Here is a 26059-nt window from a genome sequence, read left to right on the forward strand (position 1 = left end):
GAATCCAGTTACATGAAGTTCCAGCAATGACAAGCATAAGTTATGGTGACAAAAACAAGACCAGTGGGTGCCCAGAGCTGATCACAGATAAGGAAATGGGACTCGGGTAAGGGACCAGGACTCTAAACCTCTAGGAAAGTAATGGTTCTCAGTGATGGGCAGTTCTGCCCCACAAGGGGACAGCTGGCAATGTCTGCATAGGTTCTCAGATGTCACGACTATAGGGAGGTATTACTGGCATCTAATGAGTAGGGACCAGGGGTGCTGCCAAGCATCCTACAATGCACAGGGCAGTCCCCTCAACAAAGAATCATCCAGCCCTAAGTGTCCATAGTACTGAGGTTGACAAAGTCTGAGCCAGAGAGACCATCCTTGCTTCAGGAATCCCTTTCCTGTCTTTAATGCTGACATACACCCACAATCATTGCCTAAGAACCTCACAGCACAAGTTCAAACTCATATCCTGTGCCCTTGATGAGGAAAAGAAGATTGTTGGTTCCCATTTTATCTCCTTCCTTGGAAATCCCTACAAATGGTTTTATTTCTGGGCTGATGTTGAGCTTGTGAGGAAGTATCAATATCAGGGAGCTCATGGAGACGGGCAGATTTTATTTCTAGGTTACATTTTGGGGTTGATCATGAACAGCTGTTCTCAACCCATTTGTGGGTAACTCAGGAGCATCCAAGGAGCGTGAGAACACAAAAATTGGTTTGCAATGGTTGCTGGCAATGACTGAGCAGTTGATGAGATTACAAATGAATGATGAACTGGTGATCCAACTTGGAAGTCAACCTGATGGCTGCTGCATCAATGGCCCCTTTTAGGATATCACTTCACAAAAGCTAAAAAATGAATTGGCGTGCCCGTGAATTGCTTTCTATGACAGTGTATATGAATCAGAAAACCTACAAGCTATGTTGCCACTTTGTCTCGCTATTAGCTTATCTAGGGGGAAAAATAAAAAGAATCCTATTTAAATGAAGAGACGACAGAAATTTAGAAAAATATCTAAAGTAATTAAGTGCCTGTGCCCTTTCTGTTCTGCATTCCTTCCTGCCCTTTGTTGCCCGTTATTCAGCTCAAATGTGCTGTATGGAAGGTGGGTTAAAAGTAGGTTTACAGTTGTGAGTAGGTGAAACAGAGAGTTTACTCTTGTATTATTATTATTTTTTTAATTTTAAAAACCTACTTTTACCCCATCCTGTGTATGGTTAAACTAAAAAGTTCAAGTAGAAATATAACTTCTCACACTGATCAGGAGCAAGGGGTCAAGGCCACTCCAGGCTTTAAGTTGGTGAGTGCTATTTTTCTAATATTAAGTTCTATAATTTTTTTTTTAAGAAAACACTTTGATCTAGCAACTCCCCTCTAAGATTCTAACCTATTAACTGGAAATATTGATGATGGGTTGGAAAAAGTTTATACATGAAGGTATTATCCCTAGGGTTGCATAAAACAGCAAAAAGTTGGGAAGCAACCTAAATTTTAACAATTTTCAGTAAACTCTACTTATAATTGTAGAAGTAAATTTACATAAAGCTCTAAAATTTCAAGGAAATTGTACTGCAATAAATGCAATGTTGGAAAAAGTGCAACTGTTAGACACATGAAGTCTTCAGAGAGATGTGGGAAATTCTTATAATACAACATTATTTTTAAAAAGAATAGTCCAGAAACACATTCACTGATTGGCAGGTCTGTAAAAAGCATACCTCCGACCAAAGTCTAGAGAGACACATCAAAATGACAAAGCAGTAGTAGACACAGGCCCGCACATTTATGGGATATACAGCTTTTTGTGTTTTTCTGAACTTTTCTGTAATATGGTTAGGGGAAAAAACATATACATATTTATATGTGCCTATATCTATACAGTATTTGCATATAAATAGAGAGATAGATATAACTGCACATAAGATAGGAAATGTGAGAAATCATCTTGTGGGCGTGGGTGAGAGAACCAAGTTTGACCCAAGCCCCCTGTTCTTCAATCAAAATAATACCAAATGTACAGATTTGCATTAGGAAGTTAGTAGTAATAAGGAAACCTATAATAAGGATTCTGAAGTGCATAGAAGAACAAGCATTATAATTTAAATTAGACTAGAAAGAGGATAAGGTTATTTGTCTCCAAGCAGTAATGACTGTATCGTTAGCAAGTCCCTCATAAGGTTAATGCAGCAATTTCACATTCCCTCTATTAATGGTCTGATCACAGAATCAAGCATTTCACAGAGGGAATTGGCCACAGGATTGATCTACCAAGCCAAACTCTGCTTCTACGGTTTCTTCCTTCACATTCAAAGAAGTCGTTTCCCTGCCTCTGCCTCGCTTCCCCATGCATATGTCATCTTTTCTCTCTAACACACGCCTGCAAGATGATTTCTCTTCTTACAGTATTTCCAGTCCTGAATCCAGCCCAGAGAGCTGGGAGCCATCCCTCACTACCTGGTCCAGCCCGTCACCAGCTCTGGTCAGTCCCACCCCCTGAAAATCTCTTGAATCATCTTTTCTATCTGCTTCTGAAACCTCTGCTTTCTTCCAACCGAGGACAATTGCAACAGCCTCTGCCTGGTCTCCCTGTGGCCAGGCCCATTGCAGCTGTTAGGAGACAGAAAAGACCCCATCCCTTCCCTCTTTAAATCATCCTGACAGACACCTAGTATCTCTGAAAACAACTCCATCTTGCTAATAGCAAACAGACTCGTTCCATCTGACCAGTCCATATTTCGACTACAATTCTCCTGCGAGTGCCTGAAAATTAAGTCACATTACTGAATGCAACAAATCTCTCTCAGCACAATTAGAATGAGTTGGAAAAAGCAGAAACGCCAGCTTTCTCTCATTCTAAGCATTAAGATAATTTTCACGTAATCTAATATCACATTCACATTTTAACAGCCATGGTTCACATTTTAATCATATTACATTACCAGTAAGTAAAAACCCCTAAATATTTTTTATGGATCTTGTACTTGAGTGATTTTCTTTTTGGTTTTAATCAAATGCAGCATTCCCCGATTATCCTTATTAAGTTCCTCTTTGGATTTTCTTGCCCAAGATTACCTTTTGCTAAGATCTTTTCAAACACAAATTTGCCATGTAACACGGTAACTGCTTGTCCCAGATTGGTGACACATGAAAACTCCATAAACACGAGGCAATGTGGCGTAATTAAGGAACAGAGGATTCTAACTAGGACACAGCTTGCATTCCAATCCCACCACGGACCAGTTGTCAAGCACCTGGAATGCCACTTAAGTCGTTTTCCATCTCGGTTTCCACATCACTAGGTTGAGCATCACCAGAATTAAGAGAGATGACAGTTGGGATGATGCTGGTTCTGATGATGTGTCGGACACTATACTTAATGCTTTACACACAAACACGCTGAGAAAGGTGCAGTCATTATGCCCCTGGTTCTAAGTACTACACTAAAGGTTAAAAAGAATAAATCACTGACCCAGAATACAGTGGATAAATGACGGAACTAACTTACAGAAGTGCTAAAGGCCACATGAGCATAATTGGCTTCCTCCTCATGGGTCGTCCCTTGCTCAAACAGACAACTGTTAATCTTACTGATCCCCTGGCGATAGGGATTAAGGTGGTTTCTACTCTTTCATTAATTAACAAGCAGTGACATCCTTTTGCATATATCTTTGTGTACTTTTGGAATTAAATTTCTAGAAGTGGACCTTTAGGTTCAGAAGTTATGAATATTTTTGTTAAGTATTATTAGTTTGTGCTATATCACTTATAATTTAAAATGTTAAAAGATTTTCTTGGAAATTGAATAGAACACATCTTAGGCACCTCAGGTGATATCAGTCCCTGGAGACCTCTGCCCCCCAAAGGCTTTGCACCAGGTGCCCCCAGTTCTGCTGGGCCCCATGGTTCCGAGGCTGGGGCTGACCAGGTGCATGTCCAGGAGGACTTCTTTCCCTGCTGCTTCTACACAGCCAGGGCAGCCTTGAGTTTCTGGCTTCTCCCAGGATTGCTGGACTTGGATGAGTGGCTGTGCACGTGAGTCTCTCTCTCCAGGGACACACTTTGACTAATGGGAAAGAGGAAGGGCACTGTATACAGCAGGCAGGTAATTTATCCTTCCTCCTTCTCAACGGCTTCTCCAAGCAATGGCTCCACAGGCAGCCTGCCCAGACGCAGCTCACAAAGCTAAGCAAGCCTACCTGACCGCTTGGACCTGCATAGTCACGTGACACGTTACCTCGCTTTCCATCTCGTCCCTGGCTTGATTTCCTCATCTCCCACTTTCCCTTCTCCCCCTGGGCCTGTGGCAATGTGCTGACTCGCCTGAGGTAACAAAGTGTGCGAAAGTGCTTTGTGAATTATAAACCACCATGCAAAAAGATAGAAGGTATTCTTATGACTGTGACTTTTATTGTTTTAATAAGTAAAATGTCATAAAATAAGCAGGATTACTCTTTTAGACATTTCATTAGTCATTACCAGTCTAAGAAGGATTACGAAATACGTCTGAGCTCTCTGATTCCATGTTTGCCTTCCGGGAAGGGTAGTTAACTATAAGCTCAGAGGTGCAGTTAACATGGAGCTCCACAGAAACAGGGGACGTACATATCAGTGTACTCCTAAGGAGGGCATGTGGGGAAATGTGCGCGAGTGCCCGGCACACTTGGACGCAGCCCAGCTCATACCCCCAGGGTGGGAATCCCTACCCTACATGCAAATAATTCTCTTCTACCTCCCCAATCACACACACACACACACACACACACACACACACACACACAACAATGTGTGGATAACTCATTGTCAACTCACCCAACACTTGGTGAAGGCCTAAGTGACCACGTCTGCATTCTTTCTCCGCACCCTGCTGCTTCCATATCGCTCTGCTGTTACTGCTTAATTAACCACCCTTCTGGCTGAACTATAAACTCAGGGAGAGTAGGGAGCTGTCAGTTCCACTCTCTGTCATATTCTTGGCACCTAGCATGTGGCCCAGATTTTTTTAAAAAATGTTTATTGAATGATGAATGAAAGAAAAAATGAATAACGAATGAAGATAAATCGACCCCATGCCTGGACTGCGCTAAGTGTTTTTAGGTTTCTGCCACCAACTTCAGCTTCAGACAAAGTAGATCCCATAATAAATGTGTTAACTGATTAATAAAACAATTATAAATTTATGTAAAAATATCCAATGCCTGCCTTCTAACAACAGGGTTCAAAGTATTCCAAAGTACTTTCTTCTCATTTGCATTCAGGGAGCAGGGCCATATGAAAAGAATTCCTGCCTGGTTTTTAAAACCCGAAATCATTGCGGCTTCTCCACTGGAGTGCAGACATGGCAGAGAATATTAAAAATCTGGCTGGAGGAATGGAACTGTCACCTGCTGCTTGCAGTCAAGGAGGGTGCTGTGGTGTGGGTCTATTTCATTTCAAAGGGAAAGAAGTCCCCATCGGTAACTCTTTCATGCCCGGGCCCCTGCTCTACTCCACAAGTTTGTCACAGGATGCTACTCCAAGCAACGCAGTCATGCACCGGGAATCAAAGACCTTTCTATCGCGTTTGGCCGGGTCTTTTCCCTTACTCCAACCACAGAAAGCCCAGGATTAGATCAGTCCTTTCTTTGGTTTCATGTCTCTTCTTTCCGGGTAGCTTGCTTATTGCATTTACACTGATCACATGGGGAGAGTAATATTCACACACATAAGCCATCTCTTCCTCTTCTTGGTCCTCTGAAGCCAAATTGTTTTTAAAGAACCAGAGGCCATTTGAGGCTCATTGGATTACTTTTGATACGAGGAACCACCTTCTACAAGGGCATTTAAAATCCATAGTTCCAGAGCTTTAGCCATCTCAGGAAAGGCCCCTGATGGCAGCCTTGTGAGCATCTCTGCCTCTTGGTTTTTACTGAATTCCTTTTTATATTCTATCATAATGCTGACAGACATCACAGGATAGAGGGCTACAGAAGAAGGATAATATTTCAGCACCCCATTCAGCCTGCAGTGAGCTAATATGGGGGTTCATAATAAGCTTTGCAATAATATAAAAAATAAGCTAAAAAACCAAAACCAAACAAACAAAAAACCTTATTGAATCACAATAAGAAAGGACAGAGTATTGCCCTGAAAGGTTCAGAGAGTGGTCTATACAAAAATGACGGATTAGTATCCAGATTTCATGTTTGCATCTACAAGGAAATAAAGTGGCATTTGGATGAAAAAAAAGCAGGCATTTGGAAAAGTGTCCTCTTTTCTAAATCCTGGAAAAGGGAAGGTAGTTGAAGAATATGGATGTGAGAAGCTCACTGAGCATTAAAATGTTGGCACAAATCAGGCCCTGGCCAGGGAGCTTGGTTGGTTAGAGCATCACCCCAATATGCCATGGTTGCTGGGTCAATGGTTGCCTGGTCAGAGCCCATACAAGAAGCAACCAGGGAATGCATAAATGAGTGCAACAACAAATCAGTGTCTCTCTCCCTCTCTCTCCCCCACTTCCTCTCTCTCTCTCTCTAAAATCAATCAACCAAAAAAAAAAGTTCCAATACATTGCAATTCAACATTTCCTTCTAGCTCAAAAACATTCTGGGAACAATGTCTTTGCCCTTCCAGAAAAGCCAGAGCTCCCAACTTCCCTTTCATGACCCCTAATCCTTTCTCACCACCCTGTCCACCCAGGTTACTCTAAATCGGTGCCTGTCGATCTTTCCTAGGGTCGAGGATCACCCACGGGTCTTGTCCAAATGCGGATTCTGACACGGTGACCTGAGAGTCCAGCCCTGAGGAATCCCTGGCGATACTGATGCCACTCTCTGTCTAAACATCCGCCGGTGAGAAGCAGCGTCCTGCAGAGCTGGTGTCTCAGCTAATCACAGACGATTTGGACTCAAGTCACACCCGTCCACACTTAACGAGATGCACCATTGTTCTTGTGCTAACTGATAAGCGGGCAGAAACTGTCAGCGGTTTACAGACTCTGTTTGATTTTCACCAAGTCAAACCAGGCACTTCTAGAGCTGATTTAAGAGTGGAAACTGGAGAGCTATGAAGGGCCCTCGGGGAAACTTGGATTCGATAAACAAAAGCATGTGCCCTTAATCTTGAGGGAGGTCTCCCATCCCTGCAAGAATATCTTAAGAACTACAGATCCTCCCCCAAGAAAGTGTTCATATAGGCGCACTCTTGTATATAATTACATCTATTCCTAGACTCTTTTGTTCTACAGGCAATTTAAGAAACCTTGACCTAAGGGTACCCCAGGAGTTACAAACACACACACACACATAAAAATCTTTAAACTCTCATTGGGATATTGAACAGTTTTTAAAATATAAAGTCCATGACCTGAAAAGCACAGATGTTCTAAGAAAATCTCAAACATTTAATTTTCTTGGTTGTGAGCTAAACAGAGAGCAAGGCCTGTTTATAATTTGTTTAGGGCTTTACGGCATGATGAGATGAAGACAGAAACACAAAGCTCCTTCTGGTTCCTGGGTCTAAACATTCTGTACCTTCTTGCTTGACCCAATGTACTAGGCTGTATGGTGTGTCCCCAAAACACGTGTCCTTCCCAGCACCTCGGAATGTGACTTTCTTTGGCTGTTGCCATCCACATCTTTGTGGATGTAGTGAAGATCACGTCCTACTGGACATGGAGTCGGCTGGGCCTACATCCACTGTGTACTTAGGAGGAGCGGGGAAGACAGGGGAGGAGATGCAGAAGCAGAGGCACACAGTGGACAAAGCCATTGATGACACAGGAAGAGACTGGAGGGATATAAGTCTACAAGCCAAGGAACACCAGTAATACCACAAACCAAGAGAAAGACATGCAACTGATCTACCGCTGAGCCTTTAGAGAGAACGCAGCATTGCTAACACCCTGGTTCTGGACTTCTAGCTTCCAGAACTGGGAGAGAATAAACTGATGTTGTTTCAGCACCCCAGTCTGTAGTCATCTGAGGGGGCAGCTGCAGGAGACAGTCCACCCAGCCTCCCTTCTGGACCCCAGCAGCAGGGTAAGAGGCCCTGCACCCAGCTCCAATCTCTAGTCCTTTATGGGGCTTCGTTCCGTGAACAGTCTGTGAGGAACAGAGTGTGAAGGAGACAATGCTGGGGGCCTTGAAAGCTGAGCTCAGATGTGTTCATTTCTTCTGTAAAATTCATCCCTATCCAACCATCTTCAATAGCTTAAGTGCTTAGGTCCATAATTCATATTCTCTAATGTGGGCCTATTTAAATACTGCTATACATTGTTTTGCAGAAGGATTTTTTGGGTGTGCTTGTTGCAACACCTGTGAGTGGTGAGGAGAGAACTGGGCAGAGGAGGAAGTTGAATCATGATGCAATTGCAACACCAGCCCCAGCAAACTGACTCTACAAAGAAAGAGCTCAGGAGCTGAATAGCCTTTTGGAGTTTGCCCAACTGAGGCTAAGAGGCCAAGCCTTTGCATCCCCCTTCCCTAAGACCAGCCACTGGCTGCAGGCTGCTCTCACGGAGGACCCACAGCTTTGGCAAGCCAGCTTCCATCAGCGACAATTTCCAGTGATGGATGCAGGGGTAGTGAGTGCCTGGGCCCTGCACAAGGATCTAGAAGGTGGGCTGTAGCACCCCTGCCCAGCATGTACTATGGAAGCTTTTTCATCTAATCATCATCCGTTATTAGAATGTGGCCACATGAGATCCTATACCTGGGCTGGAACTGTGTTATGCTGGGCAAGAATCCATCAGATGCTCCCAAATCATGTAAATAGGGACATGTCTGAAAGTTCTCAGTGCTGTGATCTCATGCGTAACCCTCGCCCCCACCCCATGTTTTCCAACGCCACCCTTCAACTCTCCATTCAGACTGGCTCACACCACATTTGGACCACAATAATTCTCCTTTTCTGCCACTCACAGGCTGAGAGGGCTCCCACCGGACTGCCTGGAAATCTCTGTTCTGTCACGTGCTCAATTATTTATTCACCCATTCATCACTCATCATACATCTTTAACACCTACTTTCTATTAAACCAGGTTCTGAAAATTAGAAACCGAATGAGGAGACTGTAAAAGGCCTACATGTCCTGAGAAGAGGTGGGGTTTCATCTAGACATAATGAAGACATTGGGAAGGATCAGGAGCAGTTCTGAGGCTGGAATACGTCGGTGGCGGAAAGACGGATTGCTGCCGGACCCAATGCAAGGGAGCAGCTTGCAGGCAGGGAATTTGAACACCGGCTGACTCACCCACCTTCTGCCCTTTCTCTAAGGCTAAGCCCCACGGGGCCGCCAGGCACGTGAGCGGTGTTGCCAAGAAGCATGTAGACAGCCTTCTTGGGTGGGAGTTACTCGAGTTACTCTCCAAAGCCACAAGCAGCCCATGGGGCCCAGTCACATGCCTTTGTATGTGCAAACACACCGTGTAGGTGACCCCAGACAGCGAGGACTCAGTGTGAAGCATGCAGCTGTCCACACATGCCTCTAAGAAGTGTGCCCCCAAAGGATACATCATCCTTTTGTTTTTGCTTTTTCCCTCAACAGCCTCAACAGCTTTGGACCAGTCTCTGAGAGCTACAGTAAATCTCTCTGTGGGTGGGACTTCCATGTTCAATACAAATTATGGCCCTAAGTACATAACCTAGCAAAAGAGACTATATCCCAAAGAAACAAAAGCAGGAATTTTTTTTTTAAAATAGCCAACTATAGACTGGAAAACAGAAGGGAAAATATCATATTAATAACAATTATTTGAAGGTAATAGCTTATGTTCTTTAATGCAGTTCCAACATAAATGTCACTGTAAGGAATGATATTTCATTTCAATACTAACAAATCAGGTACTTCATGTGCTGGGGGAGAAGTGATTGGAACGACTTTAAAGCCACGTTAACCAGACAAACTGCAAAAATATTTATATTCTTATGAAGGAAGGAAGGAGTGCCTCTCATGGGCATATTTAAGTATCCTCCATCTTTGGAATAAATGGTAATGCTAAACAAAGAATGGAAAGATGACCTTACAATAATAACCTCAGGACTCAGCTGGGAGTCAGCTTCTCCATGTACAAAAGCCATTTACAATATGTTCAGGATGGAAATTTCTACACTGTTCTATAGCTCACAGAGTTCACTATATTCCTCAAACAAAAATCACCAAAACACCCAACTCTGGGCCAGCTTCCTTCCTGGGGGGCGTTGCCCCCCCAAATATAAAATTACTCAGCATCCTCTCTCCTGCTCACTCTCTGCAGTTCTGCTCAGTCATTCAACCACATTTAGAAGGACAGAAAACCAAAGGGAGAGAAAAACAACCCATTTGCAGAGGCGTTTAATACTGAGAATGGGACCATTAAAGCAGAACAATGTCTAGCACGGGGAGGGCTTCCTTTAACCTGTTCCTTCTCCACATAGAAAACGTCTCAGAGCAAATGCTGAGCTGAAATTGGAAAGCCGTCCCTTTGGGCAAGACTCGTTCAGTCTCTGTCCTTTCCAACAGCCACTATGTATGGCTAGTGGAAGACGGAGAGTTGGTGAGGGCCTAGCCCTGTGAGTCACTTAGGTTTCAAACAACCGCTGCAAAGGACTTGGAGTTTCCAGCTGATTTATTGTGAATGGCACTGATACTTATGGGACTAGAAACTGGAACTTGAACTGGCACTGGAAGGAACAAAGTCCATGAAAGTCACCAGTCCAATAAGTCTGTGATGGATACACAGAGCTGTCTTTTAACCAAGTAGCTGGCCCCTTTCCATCAAGAGATATACAGCTAGAGAGGCACAAGTCTATATAGCTTTAAGGCCTTAGAGACACAATATTCCAGGCTTATTCTTTTTGCAATCCTATGGGCTTTAAATATCAAGAGAGTAAACAGATTCCGGATCATATGATATCCAAGGACATTCATATATGCATCTCTTTTGGCCTTTACAAAAACCTTGTATAGTACAGAGGAGAGGAATCTTTATTAATATCTGCATTTGATACGGGCCCATCTACAGGTAAGTAGCTCACAGCCCTGCTGGGAGGTTGGAGAGTGAGGCCTTTGGACACCCAATCCCACGCCCGTCCACTGACCTCCCCCTTCTCACTCCGCATCGATGTTAATGTGGGTAAGTAAGGATTAATACAGCTGAATGAGTCTGCCCAATGATTAATTAATAAAAAACAAATCTTTCGAGCGACCGATTAGACTAATTGGCTATACAACAGAACTAATGGCTCGAAACGGGCGGTTCGGTAGCACTGGGTCGAAAACCCCCTTCGGCTGGGTGGAAAGTCAGACTGTGTTCATCGCCTGTCGCTCCCCTGAGGCCCCTTGATAGCGAACAGATTTCCACAAGCACAGGGCTGTGTCTGCGCCAAGAGTTTCCTGGCTGTTCCAGGAGAGAATCAAAGCCAACACAATGAGCTTCAAGGCAAGTGAATTCCAGGTATTCTGGGGGCTGAATGGAAGTCAGCAAGGAGCAGCCTGTCAGTTTGCCTAACAAATTTTTTAAAAGCCTACCATGCTGGCACTGGCACAAACGTCTCTTGTTCACCTCCCCTCCCAGGGAGCGGGCAGAGCGGCTGGAACAGCCGCTGCAGCAGTGCCCCGGCTGCCTGTGCAGTTCACAGAGCTGTGGGAGGAACGTGATTTCCACGAGCCCTCTCACTCGACACTAGTGCACGCGTCCCAGAGCCACTCGTCTTGGGGAGGCGCTGGGGAGATGCACATCACGCACAGGCTTCCCTGCGCCCTGGATGGAAGGTAGCAGAGAGCTGCCCACTGAGAGGAGCACAGAAGACAGAAACACAGTCCTTAGATACATAGACAACATCTATATGCCAACCTACGTCCTTCATGATGCACAGGGGACTAGTCAGTCTACTCGTTGTAAAATGTTCCTGTGCATGTAACAGCACCAGGCAGCGGCTCCATAAAAGCTGGGGGTGCATGTCAGCGGGAGGCACCCTGCTGCTTGTTGGCAAAGGCAGATGACTGACAAACAAAATCAGCAGGCATGCCCGATTTGCTTCCAGGATCAACACAGACGACGCTGCCAGTGAAGGCAGCCACTGAACTAGTTCTTCTGCAAGATCAGAGAGCAAGGCCAGAGAGCCCCTCGCCCGCCACTGGAGAGACATGCTGCTGGACAGAAAGACTGGGTATCCCGAGGCCCCACCTACCTTGTAGGGGCCCTGGTTGCAGCCACAGTAGCTGCTCTCCATGGTGTAGCTTCTGGACACCCCCATCTCTCTCCACACCACTACCCGGGCAGTAGAGGCTCGAGATTTCTCCACGACGAAGCTGCAGCTGCTCATTGTGAAGGCTGGTGCTAGCTTATCAAGGATTTTGGGAAGAGTCTACAATTAAAAACAAAAAAAATCAAATTACCATAAGCTGCAGGTGACTGGGGATATGCCATCATAAAAACTGACTTCTCAATGTTCATTAAGCATCAATACAGCAGACACTTATCGTATGCTACCACAAATCTGGTATCAACCCTAAGACATGAATATCATTTTAAAAATCATTTTAAATATGAGGTCACTGAGACTTAAAAGGGCTCGAAAGAAACAGATACTGAGTCTCCTTGACAACTCCAGAGACTATGATCTTCCAGCTTTGTCCTTCTGCATTGCTGTGGACAAGTGCTACAAACAGATGTTCGGCCTCATACACGACAGACATGGGCCCAGTGGGAAGCCACAGACTGCACAGGGACCTATGTTTACAGCCTCACTGTGTTCAAGCTCTAAGGGCCGAACTAAGAACTGTGCACTTACCTCAGTCATGTGGGCTCTTGATGACTCTTGAACAGAAACACTTGTTTCCTGAGAGACTGTAACTGCCAGAATGAGCTCTTCAGTCTCATCCTCTGGTCCATACATCTCAAGCTGGACCAATTATAAAACTCCTAAAAATCCGTTACTCTTTGCATTCATATATACCATTTTTTTCCTCCCTAGGATAGAAAGCTTTAGGTGAGACCACTAAGTCTCCATTTAGAAGGCATCTGGCCTAGCTGGGTGGCTCAGTTGGTTAGAGCATCAACCCAGCAGGCCAAGTTTTTGGTTCAATCCCTGGTCAGGGCACATGCAAGAAGCAACCACTGAATGCATAAATAAATGAAACAATGAATCAATGTTTCTCTTCCTCTTCTTCCTCTCTCTCCCCCCTCCCCCTTTCTGCCCTCTTTCCTCTCTCTAAAATCAATTTTTTTAAAAAGGCATCTGTACAGCCTTGCCACTCCCAGAACGACAGAGAGGGGTTGCAGCCAGCAGACCCCCAGGAACAAAGACTCCCCTTCCCTTCAGAGACAGATACTGAGTTTGCACACCAAGACTCTGGGTCAGCACAAGTCCTGCACCAAGACAGCCCGAAATGCCTGCGACAGTAACAGGAAGGGTTTTCGCAGTTCAGTGTTGACAGGATCTCCACAGACCAGCACATATTATAAAGTTACGTACATTAGATAACAAACAGCAAAACTTTAGGTTTTTTGGACAAATTGCAGGAAGAAGGTAGAGGTAGAGAACATATTGATGACAATATAAATTAAGAAATCATTCTTTTTAAAGAAATGGGGTTTTGGTCATTTCTAGGACATTGAGCAAAGCTCTTAATATCTCTGGTCCTTCCTGTCTTCATGCTTAAAAGAAGCATGCTAATTATATCAATATAAAAATGAATATAACTGTTAATTATAGTAATATAAAGGTTAATATAATTGTTAATTATATCCATGTAGAGATTAATGTAATTGTTAATTATACTATAAAGTACATATGACAGATAAGTACACATTAACATAATTACTACCAGAGTTTACTGTGATCTCCGAGTTCCTGCATCCTCGAGGCCCACAGTGTCATCTGAACAAGGGGAATGAGATGCTGACGCTCTCATCTGAGTCTCTGCAGTGGCCTCCTCATTGCTTTCTTCTGTCCACTCTCGTCCCCTTTCGTGTGATCCCACTGCCCCAGCTTCCCTACAAAATGTTCATCACAACTCCCATTCAACTGCTGTTTATGTAACCACGTGTCTAGTTTCTACCTTGCAGCCTAGATGCTCCACAAGGGCAGGTCTTTGCCTTGTTCACATGAAATCTGCACGTGAGGCCACGCTGCTCAGAGAAGGCACATCCAGATCCTGAGGGGACTGGTTAATAGGCATAAATAAACTATTCGTAGACACTACTTCTTTGTGACAGCATGGGTGGACCTGGATACTATTATATTAAGTGAAATAAGCTAGTCAGAGAAACACAAATACCATGTGACAAATACCAATATATCATTATTTGTAATTATTATATACATATCCCAAGAAAAACTCACTTCTTGTGGCCCTTACTCAGTTTCTAAAAGCACCTTCAGAACACTTGTTAAAGACTGCTCAGGAGCAGACGGCTGGAACTGTGACCCAGACTCTGCCTAGACACTCAATACCACACGCATCTGAACACAGGGGTCACGGGGCCCAACAGGTCAGGGCCAAGAGTCCAGTTAGTTCCCCCAGGTATCTGCTGAATGACTCCAAAGAAACTCCTCGGCCTCCCTGAGCCATAGGGCCCCTCACCTGTAAAATGGGAGAATTCACACCTCCCTGTGAGCGTTCTTAGAAGGAGTAAATAAGAGGACGCATACACAAATGAATCTTCTGCATCCCAAGAGACCCCAAATCCCACTTGTCCGATGCAGCGGAATCAGGCACAGCCATAACAGGTGGGGGAGGATGCTGGTTCAGTAATTCTGGTTTCAAGGCACCCTGTAGAAGCCCAAATGGCCTTTTAATTCATCTGCTTTCTGCAGACTCTTGTCAGCCCTGTCTGGTTTCCCATATTAAAAAAAGATAACTGTGGTTATAGTTTTGAAATCGTGTAAGTATTAAAATCATGTAAGGTAAGTCTTTATTCTTCTCTTGTAAAATCTCTTTGGCAATTCTAATTCTTTTGCCTTTTCACATAATATCAACAAACGTGCCTGCTGAGATTTTGATAGAAATTGTATTCCATCTACGGAAAAATTCGCTAAGAATGACCACCTTTAAAACATCGAGTCTTCCAACCCACAGACTTGGTGTATTTCTCTACATATTTAGGTCTCTTTAAATTCCCCCCCAATAATGTTTTGTAGTTTTCAGTGTAGTTTTCCATTAATTTCTAGTTGAATTAATCTTTTCAATATTATATTATGGCAAACAGATTTTTTTTGGTCTTAATTTCATTTCTGGATTGTTCATTGCTGGTACAGAAATAAAATCAACTTTTATACTGACCCTGCTAAACTGGCTTGCTAGTCCTAGCAGTTTATTTTCTAGATCACTAAGAATGTTCTAAATAAAATACTATATCACCTGTGAATAAAGACAGTTCTGCTTTTTTCCCCAATCTTTCTCTATTTAATATTTTTGTGTCTTATTGAACTAAAACATCCAGTAAAATGAACAGAAATGGTAAAAGCACTCTTGCCTTGTTCCTGACCTTATGGGGAAAACAGTCTATGAGACATTTCTAAATGCTGAATTCCAGGCTGAAGAATTCCCTTTCTGTTCCTAGTCTGTTGTGAGATTTTATTTTGAATGAACATTTAACTTTGTCAAATGCTTTTTGTAATCTGTTGAGATAATGATGTAGTTTTTTCCACTTGTGTATTCACAAGGAGTAGAAGAGTATTTGACTTTTTATGTTAACATAATCTTACATTCATGACATACACCCCACTCTGTCACAGTGGGTAATGATTTTTGTACACAGCTGGGCTGACTTGCTAATACTTTGTAAAGGATTTTTGGATAGCTGTTTGTGAGCGATATTGGCTTTACTTTCTTGTGATACCTTTTCTGGCTTTAATATCAGAGTAATTCAAGACTTAGAAAATGAGTTGGGAAGTGTTTCTATGCTTTTTTGAAAGAATTTCTTTACAATCAGTATTAGCTATTTCTGGATGATTTTGACAGAATCCACCACCAAGTCATTTGGCTGCATTGTATCTGTGAGAGGATTTTAATTACTGACATGACTCACTCATCATACAAACAACGGGTTGTACTGGATACCAGGTCCTCTCGAGTCCGTTTTGGCAATGTGGGTCTTCTCCAGAATCTGTCCATTTGTTGGCACAGACATTGTTAGCAGTATTCTTTTATATTTTGGAAGGTTGGTAGCCATGTCCCCTTTCATTCATAATTTTGGCAACTTGTGTCTTCTTTCTTTCCTTAGACAGAGATTGGCTAAAGGGTTATCATTTTTTTTAACCACTTCAAGAAGCCAAACTTGGATTCATGGATTCCCTATAGTGTGTACATTTCCTATGTTACAGATATAGTTTTGTTTTGTTTTTTTCTTTCTTTCCATCAAGATAGGCCCTTCAGACTCACCCTGTAGCTGACATCTTCCAAGAGAGCAGATGCACCCACAGCGGACTCTGCCTGCCACAAGGTCTCCTTGATGCTACAGCCATAGAGGAACACATTCTTCTTTTGGGAGTGGCCATGGAAGTCACAGAAGACCTACAAAGGCCAAGCAAAGAAAACAGTCAATCCAGGTCACATCTATTGATTTCTTAGGAGTTTAAAATGTCACCTTTCTCAGGTAGATACTGTTCACCAAGCAGAATCAAAGACAGTGGCATCATTCTCGACTTTGGTGAGAGTTGTGTTGATCACATTACTGGGGAAAAGGTTAGATCTGAAGGGGTGTAGGAATGAACAGGATGTGAGGAAATACACTTGTGGCAGGAGAAGACACAGGGTTAAAACTAGAAGAGGAAATAGAAACAAAAGCCTTTAAAAAAAGATTTTATTTATTTACTTTGAGAGAGAGAATGAAAACATCAATATGACAGAGAAACATCGATTGGGCGCCTCTTGTACATGCCCCAACCTGGGACCAAACCTGCCACCTGAGCGTGTGCCATGACTGGGAACTGTGAATCGGTAACCTTTCGCTTTCTGGGATGACACCCAACCCACTGAGCCACACCTGTCAGGGTAGGCCAGAGCTTTTTTTTTTTTAATGAGCAATTTATATGATTTTAAAAATCCACAGGAAATATGCATTTAAAATCTTCAGAATATTTCCTCTCATTAAGGAAGCCAGTTACCTTCTGCCCTTACTGACAGTTTAACACACCTAGAATTCACTCCAACATGCATTGCTCAGGTTCTGATGATATATATTAGCAAAGTCTTGCAATTTCTTTGGTGTGCAAGCTACTTCCTGCTGAGCCAGAGTGTATACTTATCTTCCAGGACCACACTTATCTTTGATCCTATTTATGAGATCTGGGGGTAAACAGGGTTGTTCTGACAAATCAAAAAAAAAAAAAAGCATCCTCTTTGGAGGCATTTTCCTGGGTGAGTCTGTCATAGGGCGTTTAAGCAGAGGAGGGCTGGTCTCCCCAGACAGTGTGTCACTGCTGAGTGAGGCTCGAATAACTAGGGGTTCCAGATCGTCTGTTCCATTTAGGCACGATCACACGCCCCCATTCCAAGTTCCAGACCTCAGTATTTGCAAGTCAGTTCCTAACATTCCTGTGAGACACTGCAATTGTCAGTGTAATTGGTTCTCAGCAATACCAGGCCCTGTGATTATAGGAAATCAGATATTCTTTTATGACTATCACAGACGTTCTTTCATTCTCAAACAACACATTGAGTTGAAAGTTTACGAAAATCTAATCTTGTCATTTTCTTTGTGTAACCACTCAATGAATTAAAAAATCTAAGGGCTTATAGTCCTCATTACTGCCATAATGATCAGTTGTAGTAGCCATTGGGTGCCCGAGGCACTTACTGAGTTGACACTTCATTAAAATCATCCACGGATGGCTGCTTAATTAATTGTGATGTCATCGCATGGCACGCATTACCAGCACCCCCCTTACCAGTGGCCAGTGCTGATCCCAAGAACATGATCAAACTCACGACCCAATCCCATCTTGCTAAATACATCGACACAGAATGGAGAGGTGACCCAATTTTTAAATAGGCAAAAGATCTGGAATCAATGTTTTACAAAAGAGGATGTCCAAATGGCTATCAAGCAAATGAAAGTGGATGGCTTGACCTCATTAACAACAAGGAAATACAATTTAAACACCATGACGTACTGCTACTGCCTCTCATGGGACTGATAAAGTCACAGAGGCAGACAACACCCAACGCTGACCAGGACAGGCAGCAGGGGAGCTCCTGGACCCAGCTTGTGGGACTATCAGCTGATACCACTTCTCCGGACAACAAATTGGGAGTGTCTTCTGATGCTGAATGTATACATTTTCTAGAACCCTTCCAAAAGAAATGTGTACATTAGGTCCCAGAAGATGCCAAGAATGTACCTAGAAGCACCACTGTTACTAGCCTAAGACTGTAAACAGTAGGATAGATTAGTTAACCGTGGCATCATGATTCAACAGAACGCTCTCCAGCACTGTAAATGACAGAACAAGCTAGACAGAAAAGAATACATGTACCTGATTTCCTCTATATGATGTTCGAAACTAGGCAAAATGAATATGGCGACAGAAATTAGGGGCACATGTATGGTTTTGGGGGGTAGTATTGCCTGGTGTCTCTGGGCAGCTGATAGTGTTCTTTTTCTTAATTTGGTGGGGGATTACATGGCCAGTTCAGTTCCCAAGGCTTTGTAGAGCTGTGTGGCTATGACCGCATATGTGAAACGGACATGTGCTACAATGCATCTGTGTGCTTCGCAGAGAATGAAGTCCTAGTATTTTAATGAGGTATTTCCTCACATTTGTTCCTCAGTGTCTACAAGTACAGCCTTTGTGTGTTGGGTGAAGGGCAAAGGTACCTGTCAAAGGTACTGACTATACGGAATTGAGGACTAGTGGTAGCAGAGTAAACCTATTGGAGTGGAAATTAGAAGTGGCAAAAGGAATAGAATGAGCAGGAATAGAAACCCATAAGTGGGAGCAAGAGCAATATCCTACAGTTGGGTTCAAGGAGTGACACGGTGAAGGACTGAGACATGGAACTGAGAAGCAGATTTGGAATGACAGATCTGAAGGTTCTGGATGGCAGTCTGTTCAAAATGAATCAGTGGCCACAGCTGTCAAAAATTAATGATTACTCCAACCATAAATTGCCTCTGCAGAAGTAAAGTGAATATATATTAAGAGAACAACCAGTTCAATGTACCTCACACCAGTCAATTTATATCTACATAGTGTTTTCCATTTATGAGTGTGGCATTTAAGAACAAACTAGGAAACCGCAGTAGAGAGGAGCCAGAAAGCCAAGAAAAGTAAGAATATCTGTAAACTAAAACCAGCTCATGATACCTGATGACCCTGGAGATGTTTATCCTAGAAAAGAGAAGGCTCCAAGGATCCTGACAGCATTCCCTCCAAATTTCCAAATTTCCCTTTGGAACACGTAAATGTATTTGCTACCATCTCAAAGAGCAGAGGAAGGCCAAGAAAAGGGGTAAGAGGGACATCGATTCCAGCTTCATACTAAATTCAATAGTTGCTGAATATCTATTACTGGCAAGCAGTAACTTTCTATGGTCATTTCTGTCTTGCAATGCTGTGCCACACTTCAAAGCACTTTCGTTTCCAGAACTATCTCAGCAGAAGCCAGCTAACTCGCCCTCCGTGATGCTGCTGGCGGAGTGGTCAGACTCAGATGAGGCGGGGCCTACTTTCCAGAATTCAATGAAGTCCTGCAGCTCCTTCATTAACCAGGAAGCTGTTGGCAGCAGGCAAGGAGCCCAGGACAACTGGGTGCATGCAGGGAATCATAAAACAAACACATGTAAGGGGAAAATGAAAGGACAAATGCGTGGAAGGTCTGCTCGGGCAGAACAGGAGAAGACGAAGACCTAGTCTTTGAGGGCAAACTGGAGCTGGCAAACCCCATTGCTCTGCTGGGGGACGAACATGAGTAGGAAGGCCTCGCAGATGTCAGGGCCAGTTTCTGGAATCACGGGGGTTGCAGACAGGAACACTGATTGAGCAGAAGGGAGCAGGTCGGTGTTTGGACAGACAAATGCCTGTGAGACAAGGGTTTCAAGGACTAATGGACTTGAAATTGTTCTCTGTTTACCTCACTCCCCCCTTCACTTAATTGTCATTAGTAATGAACCACTATTATATTCAGGGGAATTTTTAAACTACATTGTAAATTCTCCATGAGCCGGAAAGTCCTTTTCAAGCGTATTTTCTCTTCAGTAAAAAAATGAACATAGTTTATGTGATATTGTTAAGTCATAGTTTTAAGTCAAAATCATATGAGAAAATAAGTCTCCCCAGCTTCCCACTACCACTGAGTTGTGAGTGTTGGAGCTGAAATGTTATTGGAATTGGGAGGAGGGAGTTGGTCCAGTGACAAGCCAAACCACACAGAAGACAGACAATGGCAGTGGGGACACAGTGAACAAGCAGAATGAGTTGTTCTGTAAAGGGTGGGGTAGTTCAGCAACTGCGGAAAGAGAGAGCAGAAAACAGAAAATGCAGCCACAGAAAGAGAAACGGGACAGAAAGGACCATCCGGGATACTGGTCCTTTGCAGTTTCTGTAACGCCTTCTGGACTTCCTTCCTTCAAAACTCTGCATCTTACTACCTGGGTTGCCTGAGTGGGATTCTGCTCTTTCTGATAAATACACCCCCAGGCCACTGCGTCTGCATCCATCTGCAGACTAGAATGTCCCGAGGAGACTTTAAAAATATCCATGCCGGGGGCCCACCTCCGGAGATCTTGATTTAATTGGTCTGCAGTCATACCAGGACTGTGGGGTTTTAAACCATTTTCCAGGTGATTCTAACGTATGGCCAGGGCTGAGAACCACTCTTCTGATCTGGAGTCTAGATCAGTGGGTCTCACATGTGATCGCCTGTCAGAGTAAATTGTCAGAATAAGTTGGAGGACTTGTTAAAGTGTGGATGGTGAGCCACACCCCTGAAATCTGTGAATCGGGTAAGTCTGGGTTAGGCCCGGGAAAGGGAACTTCAAACAATCCCCAGGGGTGAAGATGCCCCTGGTCCCAGGACCGAGCTCCGAAAGCCTCTAGTCTAGGGGAACCAAGGAGATGATTGAGGATTAATCCTCTACCATCATGAAGTCTCCACCCACCTGCCTCCCTTACCTCTGTTTCTCTTGGTGAATTTAGCAACTACCATTCATAGGAAAAGTCTGCAAACAAATTAAGGCTGTGTCTTAGCAACAGATTTGTCAATAAAGCCAGAAGCTACACCAACATAGTGACAGGTGCTCCTTGAATGCTGAACTCAAATGGGAAAAAAGAGTTATTTTTTTTCCTGATCCTTACAGACTCTGAAAGCTGAGGTGAGTGACAAATTACAGACCTAGTCACCTGTGAGAATGACCGTGGCTTTGCCCAGGCAGTTCTGGTGGCCTCTGAGGATTCAAAATACAGGGGGTGAGACACAGTTCTGCTTGTTGCTCAACTGACATCCCTAAAAATAAATGCCTGTTAATTATATAAAACATGTGTTCCTCTGAATTGTAGGAGGCAATTACAAGACAAATTATCAAGTTATTTCAGTTGACAAAGCTTTTTCTTTCCTGCTGGAAGATGTTTTGATTCCGTAAAATTTTGTGCCAGGTAAGTACAAAGTGAGCCCAGTTATGGCACTTCAATAGCCACAGGTTATAACCAATGATCTTCTGTCACTTATTCATGAATTGGTTGAACAAATATTTGTTGTCTCCCTGCTGTTTGGCAGGCAAAAATTAAAACTTTAATACAACATAGTATTGCCCTTAATAACAACAGCAATAATAGTTACTATACTGAAGATACTTCAGACACTATGCTAAAAACTGTCTATAGATGATCTCATAATAAAGTAGGTACTACACTTATCCCCGTTTTGTAGCCAAGAAAACTGGATTTCAGATCAAATAAGTCACTAGCCCAGGCTTACCCAAGTTTGCACTGCCATTAAGTATGTTAAGTACGTATGTATCTGAACCCCAGTTTGTGCTAATCCAGAATCCTTGTTCTGAAACGTCTGTCATTTCTATCTACCTCTTTCAGGAGCTGTTTTGTTGGGATTGATCCCAAGTCAAGAAGAAACCATTTTTGTGCAGAAATAAGAGTGGAGCTAGATGTAAGTTCAGGGCTTTCTGGAGATCGGTAAGAGCAGGCTGCAGGAGTCTAAGAGCTTCATTCACAGTGCACTCCTTGGAAGTGGCAACTTGAAGGCCTGTGACACGGTGGTCCTGGCGCTCCCTGGAGCGGGTGGTAATCGCAAGACAAGTGCTGAGTGCTGCTGAGTAAGAGCTTTCTGAGGATGTGGAAAACGAGGAAGAGATGGCTCTGGATGGGCGGAGGGTTGCAAGCACTCGGCATAAGACAATCAAGTGAAAGGAACATGAATCTTACTAAGGTACCTGCAGAAGTGGGTGGTGAGCAATGGGAAGATCATCAACGCACTAGGACGTCTGGACCTTTTCCTGAAGGTGGTGAAGGAGCCATTAAACTGTTCAAGCAAGGAGAAGCAACGTGACCAGATCATGGGAATGGGGGTGGTGATAACAGATTGAAGGGACTGAGACCAGGCACGAGAAAGGACCAGGACCTTGCGCTTAAGACAGAGATGTAAGTATAAAAAAACAGACGTTCCATGAAGGAGTAAGGAAGTAAAATCTCTAAGAGTTGGAGACTAAATAGATTTAGGGGCTCAAGGAGGAAGAGGTTACACATAATGCCTGGATTTCCAGATCAAGTGAATAGACAATATGATGGTGCTTTTCCCCAAGGCCAAGAACATAGGAAGAGATGCAGATTTAAAAGTTTTAAGTTTTGCTTTCTTTGAGCTGGAGTGGTTAGACTTGATCTCGTTCACCCTGTGCTACATGGATTCCCGTGTCTACATCTTCCTCAGCGAATTGTGTGGTGTGCATGGGATTGAAATCAGGCTCTTCACAACTCCCTAGTACCTTTTCCAATGAATTCTTGTCTGAGCCAAATCCAAGGTTAATTTAATTCACGCAAATGTGTGTTTCCATCCCTTCTTGCTCAGCAAAGAAGCTGTTCACGGCCACATTACTATGCTCCTCACATGCCTTCCCCTTCTTTTCCCTCCATTCCTTGGTCTCATTTCACTTCCTCTATCAATTAATTGGGCCACTTGTTCATGAGGTTACCTTCCTCAATCTCAAACACACCTCCCCTGGCTGGTCCTGTTCCTCATGGCTGACCCATCCCTGTGTTTCTGGCTCAGCTTTCCAGCCTGAAGCTGCTGTTTTCCATTTCTGACATCAGGGTCTTGTTCCTGCTTCTCAGCAGTGAGACCTCTGCATTATTTATACCACTGCCACAGGAAAGTGGAGGCGAGGCTGGAGCCGGGAAGAGGCACATTCTGGGGCATGTGCTGGAAACCCAAAACAGCAACGCTTCCAATTACAGCGACCAGGGCTTGCGAAAGCCCTGGAGATTCCAGCTTGTGTACAATATTTTGCAGTCAGCATTCAGCCCAAGCTCCCAAGTGGAGCAAATCAGCATCTCTATGAAGGGAATGGTATTAGCAGCATACCAATTGAATGGTATTCAATTATTCTGAGAGGGCTGTTCACGAGACTCATTTCCCAGTCATGGCTGAGGCTGGCCACGGGGGCAGCTGCGGAATGGGTTCCTGCAACTACCTGAAAGGGGAGTGCGTGCTCTGCTCCCTCTCCTAACGTGAGGGACTTCCACTCAAATTGGGACATTATGGGCCAAAGTTCCAACACGGCCTTAGAGAAGCAGCCTTTGCTTACAAAGAAATTCTGACCCCTTCCCAGGGCTAACTGGAGTGCAAATTTTCACATTAAACTCAGCGCAGTTTAATGCGTGACTAACCACAGTGGGAACTTCTATTATGTTAGGAAATACTAGAGAAGGTTTTCTGCCCTCCTGGTGTTATGCATTATAAGACGCCCTCCTTCCCAACATATTTCAATTGCATCGAAAGTACCCATGTAGCCCTGGCTGGGGGGCTCAGCTGGTTGGAGTACTGTCCCCTACTCCAGAGGACTGTGGGCTTGACTCTCAGTCAGGGCACATGCCTAGGACGCAGGTTTGATTCCCAGTCAGGGAACATATGGGAGTCATCTTGACGGTTTTCTCTCACATCAATGTCTCTCTGTCCGTCTCTCTCTCTCATCTGCTCTCCATTCCTCCCTCTTTGAAACCAATGAACACGTCCTTGGGTGAAGATTTTAAAAAGAGAGAAAAGAAAAATAGACACAGCTAAAATAAATGCTGTGTATGAAAACTTTGGAGGTTAGGCTTCAGGAAGAGACATGTCATCCACTGTGCCCCCTCCATTTGTACCTCTTTGAAGAGAAGTTGATTAACTAAAACTTTGCCAGAGGGACAAAATAAAACCAGGGAAATCATTTAAGTAGCTTAAAATTCTGTTTCATTTGGCCCCAGAGAAAGACAAAACCAAAATCTTCCCACCCTGTGCCTTGGCAGAAAGTGGCCCAGTTTGGGTGACTTGGAAACAGAAATCAATGAGCTCTTCAAAGAGCTTTTCTTTCCCAGCTCACTCTCACAGAGTGAGGGCCAAGAAGATGGGGACCCATGCCTGTCCTGATTCCGAAGCCCAGATGCTTTGCAGTGGCAAAGAGGCCAAGGTCAGCTGCAACATAGCAGCTCAGAAAAAGGCTGTTGGCCCTGCTTCCCGGGAGCCTTAGAGCTTCCTTCCAGTTTCCCAGGCTATGCCTGACGGGTCCTCCTGCTGCCTGCCTCCTGGCCCTCCTTGCCCACCAAGTGCAGCTTATTCAATGCCTCTTACTAGCTAATCATTGAGCCTGTCTGCTTCTCTGAGCTTCTCTGCTTGCATGGCTTTTCTCTGGCTAGACCCAGATAGATCTTATTTGGCAGTCTTTCCAGTCTCTTCTACAAAAGATGTCTCCTTTGGCCTAAACTGCAAGTCTCTATGAGATCCATCTCACTCGGAACACCCCCCTCTGTCTCCTAGTTACATTTCAAAGCTCAATGACTATGCTTTAATTTATTGATATTTAATTCTCCACATTTAGGTACATGTGCACCTTTGGTGAAATGCACAGATCTTGCATGCACAGATCAATGAGTTTTGGTGTAACTGGCTCTTTAATCAAAATACAGAACGACATTTCCACTGACCTGGAAAGCTCCCCCTCGGCCCCAATTACTTACTCTCTTCTAGAGGCAAACACTGTCCTGAATTTATATCTTCACAGATTTCCTGATCTTGAACTTCACACGTGGACTTTGTCCTCTTTAGTGTCTAGCACACCTCACTCAACATGTTTCTGAAACCCATCCACACTGATGAGTATATTGACGCTTTTCTGTTGGTGGTGTCATTTTAATTTTTATTGTTTGCTAGGGTTCCAATGTACAAATATATCAATATTGACCATGTGTCTGGGCTTTTGGATTCAACATCTGGAGTAGGTTTCCTGAGCCACTCACAAACAAAAGAAACAAAGTTGGAGTTCAAAGAGAACAGGAAAAGGACCATGGGGGTCAGTGTGATATCAGATGAGTCTCTCCCACCAGCTAATGAAAAACTCCCTTTTGTTTATCTTATCTAGTGACCCCGAGCATACAAAACTTGCCAGAACTCCAGTTTCACAGGCAGAAGATCAAAAGATTCCTGCCAGGCCTGTAGACCCTCTGAGCAAAGTATAATTCTCAGCCTTCCTATAACAAAAGCCAAGCAGAACTCTTATCCATCCTCCAAGTCCAGCTCAAATGGCACCTTCAGTCTCCAGATTTTCCATAAGCTTCAGGGAAAATGACTCAACAAGCCATATGAGTCTTTTTTACAGTTTTTAACATGTGCACTCATTGGTTTCTTTGCAGATACAACTCCACTTTCTTACCAGAATAAACTATGGACTCCTTGAACAAAAGGACAAGCTGTTTAAAATTAAAAACTCTATCTGCATCCCCAGAACCTAGCAGAATGATTATACACACATGCTGTAAATAAGTGGACAGATGGATGCCTGTCCAGAGGGTAAGTGGATAGATGGATGGATGAATGTATGGATGGACAGAGGGATGGATGGATGTGTGGATGGACAGATGGGTGGATGAATGGTCAGTTGGATGGATGAAGGAAAGACTA

The 26059-nt window shown here is 43.7% G+C and overlaps 1 protein-coding gene across 2 annotated transcripts in view; it reads right to left on the bottom strand.

The window, feature by feature from the left end:
* Positions 1 to 26059, bottom strand: part of AGBL1 (AGBL carboxypeptidase 1) — a 565654-nt gene that overhangs the window by 326952 nt on the left and 212643 nt on the right. For both annotated transcript variants that reach the window (XM_053658825.1, XM_053658826.1), the window contains exons 18-19: positions 16340 to 16471; positions 12142 to 12318 (exon numbers count right to left, since the gene is read on the bottom strand). In XM_053658825.1, coding sequence (XP_053514800.1) covers positions 12142 to 12318; positions 16340 to 16471 — 309 coding nt within the window. The remainder of the gene's footprint in view (positions 1 to 12141; positions 12319 to 16339; positions 16472 to 26059) is intronic.

Source organism: Artibeus jamaicensis, unplaced genomic scaffold (genome assembly GCF_021234435.1).
Source record: "Artibeus jamaicensis isolate MK-2021 breed Jamaican fruit bat unplaced genomic scaffold, CSHL_Jam_final scaffold_612, whole genome shotgun sequence".
In the NCBI taxonomy this organism is placed as follows: Eukaryota; Metazoa; Chordata; class Mammalia; order Chiroptera; family Phyllostomidae; genus Artibeus; species Artibeus jamaicensis.